The sequence below is a fragment of the Parus major genome, unplaced genomic scaffold (assembly GCF_001522545.3).
Source record: "Parus major isolate Abel unplaced genomic scaffold, Parus_major1.1 Scaffold189, whole genome shotgun sequence".
NCBI lineage: Eukaryota > Metazoa > Chordata > Aves > Passeriformes > Paridae > Parus > Parus major.
In genome coordinates this window covers 279,014-282,736 of record NW_015379262.1, presented here as the reverse complement: position 1 = coordinate 282,736, position 3,723 = coordinate 279,014, and the positions used below count along the sequence as shown (strand labels likewise).

Genomic DNA, 3,723 nt, shown 5'->3' with positions numbered 1-3,723 from the left:
GCAGCCCCTCTGCAGCCTCTCTGAGCCCCTCTGCAGCCCCTCTGCAGCCCCTCCGAGCCCCTCTGCAGCCTCTCTGCAGCCTCTCCGCTCTCCTCCGATCGCCGGGCTCCGGCCGGGCTCCAAGGCTGCCGAGCCAGCGTGGGGAGCGGCAGCTCGGGGGCAGCAGAAGCACATTCGGGACCCGTCGCTGCCAGCCCAGCACCCTGCCCAAGCTCCAGCGCTCTGCCCAGCTCGGCCGTGCTCCAGCTGGGTGTTTTACCCCGCCACAGCCTCTTTCTTAACTAAGCTCTGCGCTGCAGTGACACGGCTGTGAACTCTCCGCAGGCTTCTGTGCATTTCAGTAAGCTGAGCGGTTAGGATGACTCTGCATTCCCGGAGAGAGGCTCCAGCCTTTCTGGGGAGCCAGGGGATGAGTGGGAAAGCGCTGGGTTGATGCCTGCTTGCAGAACAGAGCAGCCAGGATCCTCCTCCAGCTGGAGGAGCAGCAGTGCGTTGCGCCTCGGGGTAGACTGGGGGCTGCTGGATGACACCAGCAACTAAAAGTGATAGTACTTCCAAATTAAAAAGTCTCTTGTACGCGGCCAGTTCTGTTAAATTAATTAGAGGAACCACTGCTTTTAAGCCTGTGTGCCTGAGCAGCTGCCCCTGCTGTAAAATTAGCGGCACTCGCTAAGGGAGTGGCACTTCTGGCCGAAATCTTGCTGGAGGGGTTATGCCCACAAGAACTGCTGCTACTTAATCCAAGCAAGGGCTCCTTCCCGAGCTAACAGGCTCTCAGTTGTACTGCAGGCTGGCGTGCATGTCCCTTTCCTGACAAGCCTTGTTTCCCAGCTTAATATCCTGATAGCAAATGAAGGATTCTCTAATGGATCTCTCTCTTGCAGCTAGAGAGAGAGGAAAGAATTTCCTGATATTAACTGTTCATCACTTTTTCTAAGAGTTCAATATCCCTTGTTCATTCAATATAAAAGCACAGCAGTCTAAGGCTGCTAGAGAGGAGTGTGTGAAATATACCCGAGTTACTCCCATATGAGGTCCTTTGCCAGAGCTGCAATTTCAGATTCCCAGAACTGTGACCCACTGACCTCTTCTACTTACTTCATTTGAGAAAATATTTGATTAACTTAGAAAACCACAGAAAATTCTCATTTAGAAACAAATAAAAGCCTCTTCACATTTTCATTTTATAGTCGTGTATGTGAAAGATGCCCAGGAGTAATGATTTGTAGTAATGCAAAGAATAGGAACAGCATATGAGCAGGGAGCAGGAGTCCCCTGTACTGAATCCTCCCACTAACAATCATCAGAGACAACTGTGCATTTTAAGAGTCATTTAAGGAAATTTTTTCAGCTTGATTCTGCTCAGCTATTTGGATTTCTCTTTCATGGGTTAGCTAGATTTTATGATGATTCTGAATTGGATTATTTTGGACCTTTTTGGTAGAAAGGACAGAGCTGTTAATTAAACCCTATATTCTTCTACTGCCCCTGCTTCACAGCATACCATGTGTCCTCAGAGGTGGATACACATGCACACATACATACACACATGGATACATGTACCTGTGTGTGTGTATGTATACACAGGATCTGTCTATCTATCTATCTATCTATCTATCTATCTATCTATCTATCTATCTATCTATCTATCTATCTATCTAATTAATGAGATCTGCTTTGCAATCAGCACTTTAAAATTAGGTCAGTCCTGTTACAATCACAATCATTTGCCCATTCCTCTCAGACTATCCTGTTCACCGATTCCCTACTATGCATACAACTTCTGTAGGAAACAAAATCATACTCTGATTATAGCAATCATACTCTAATTACTCAGAACAGACCCAAGTTGTAGACTGATGCCTAGTCATCATTAGATTTAGTCCAGTAGACTAACACAGAGGTTTGTAACAGACAAGGTTAAGTACCAGATGCTGAAACACATTTAACACAACGTAGTGTTATAACGGAATAATAATAATTGTAGCAAAAACACAGTATTAGTTTAATGAAGTTAGATTAGAGTAGCTAGTAACATATTTGCAGATAAAAATCTGCTCTTTTTTTCAGTTTGTAAGTGCTTCTGTACACATTACCTGATTCACATGGACCATTATGTTTCATGCTGATGTTTCTTTTTGCAGCATAACCCTTGTTGAACTGACAGATGTTTTCATAGGTTTTCCCATCAGATCCACAGATGATCTCTTGAGATTTGCACACACACTGGGGTTCAGGGACTTCCCCAAACTTTGCTTCATCAGCATCCAACCTGCACTCAAGGTGATCCCCACATTGCCCATAAAAATGATTGCCCTGGTCCAAGTCGCAGATCTGACCTTCCACGTTCCCACATTCCAGACAGCAGCTGCAGCGATCCAGCACAGTCCCGGCTGGACAGTCCTTGGGCTCAGAGCAGAGTGCCAAATCACATTTTCCACAGCTATCTCCTTCCCTTAACAGCCTCCACCAGCCTCGGTGGTACAAGGCAGGGAAACTCTGTGAAACCTGTACCAGTGCTACCAGCACTGCTGTAACCATCCGATGCTTCATCTCCAGAGTGTAACAAAGAGCAGAAAAGGTCCTTGGAGTAAAGCCAGGGAGAGGGGAAAAAAGGAAACAAAAACAAGAGCAAGCTAGTGAGAGAAAAACATCACAGTCCTGGATTTGCTTTAGAATATAAGCTGTACTCCAAATACAGGCTTTAAGAAAAAATTAGTATCAGATGCATAATCTGGAACTGATAAAAAAATGCATAAAACCCCAGCAGCTTTTTTCTAATGCAGTTTGGAATGTGAGTACTGCTTGCACAGAGACCAAACTGCCCCTTCTGACAGCTGAATTGAAGCTCTCTGAAAAGCTCTTTGCTCTGTGTCTCATTGAGCCAAATTTGCAAAGCCTTGCTCTACTGAAACATTACATTGCAGCTATTGTAGAAAGGAGGAACAGGGTAAAGGAATGTAAAATGAACAAAGTCAATGCTAGGAGTGCCCCACCCCTCCATCTGGTGAAATAGATGGTCACAAAAAGATAAATATGTGTACAAAGTAGCACCCAAAAGCCCAGTGCCCTGGGGCTTAGCCAGTACTCTAGAGACTAGAGCTTGGTGCAAAACCAAATGTGATACATTCCTGATCACAGCTAGGGGCTCTGAATTAACACTTTATTTACAGAATCTATACAGGCAAGAGACAATCCAAGACAGCTGGAATTGACTTTGAACTCTAGGGTTTAAGATGAAAGATGCCTGTAACCATTAAAGGGCTCATTGTTGTCTCTCCATGTATTTTCTTTTCAGTGTCTACTTTGCAACACAAAATAATGTGGTCCATGTTTGGCTCTAAGAACAATGTGCAAAGGTTTAGAGCGCTGGCAAACATGAGCAAACTGCTACAGCTTCATAAGGAGATTCTATTGAAGTATTAGATGCTGTGCTCATCTTTTCAGAGCACTTCTCTCCCTTAGCTTCTTCAGATGTGCTTCCACTGCAGGTTATGGAGGAAGATAAAAGGTAGCTTGGATATTGTTATATTGTTGGCTTTTTGCTAATATTAAAATGAATATTATGTGTATAAGAATGGGAAATTTTGTTGTATTAACATAGTTTCCTTTATTTTTGTTAGAAATAGTGGTATAATACATATATGTTAAGCTTGACATAGCATTAAAACAAAAACTACTTTTGTCTGTATAACCCAAAGACTGAAAAAGATAGCTGGAGAC

The 3,723-nt window shown here is 43.8% G+C and overlaps 1 protein-coding gene across 1 annotated transcript in view; it reads right to left on the bottom strand.

Annotated features, from left to right (window-relative positions):
• The window catches only part of LOC107198540 (kazal-type serine protease inhibitor domain-containing protein 1-like), a 13,022-nt gene extending 10,011 nt beyond the window's left edge, over nucleotides 1-3,011 (bottom strand). The window contains exon 1 of the mRNA XM_015615596.3: nucleotides 2,097-3,011. Within this exon, the coding sequence (XP_015471082.1) occupies nucleotides 2,097-2,553 (457 nt within the window). The 5' untranslated portion in view covers nucleotides 2,554-3,011. The remainder of the gene's footprint in view (nucleotides 1-2,096) is intronic.
• Nucleotides 3,012-3,723: the final 712 nt, after the last annotated feature.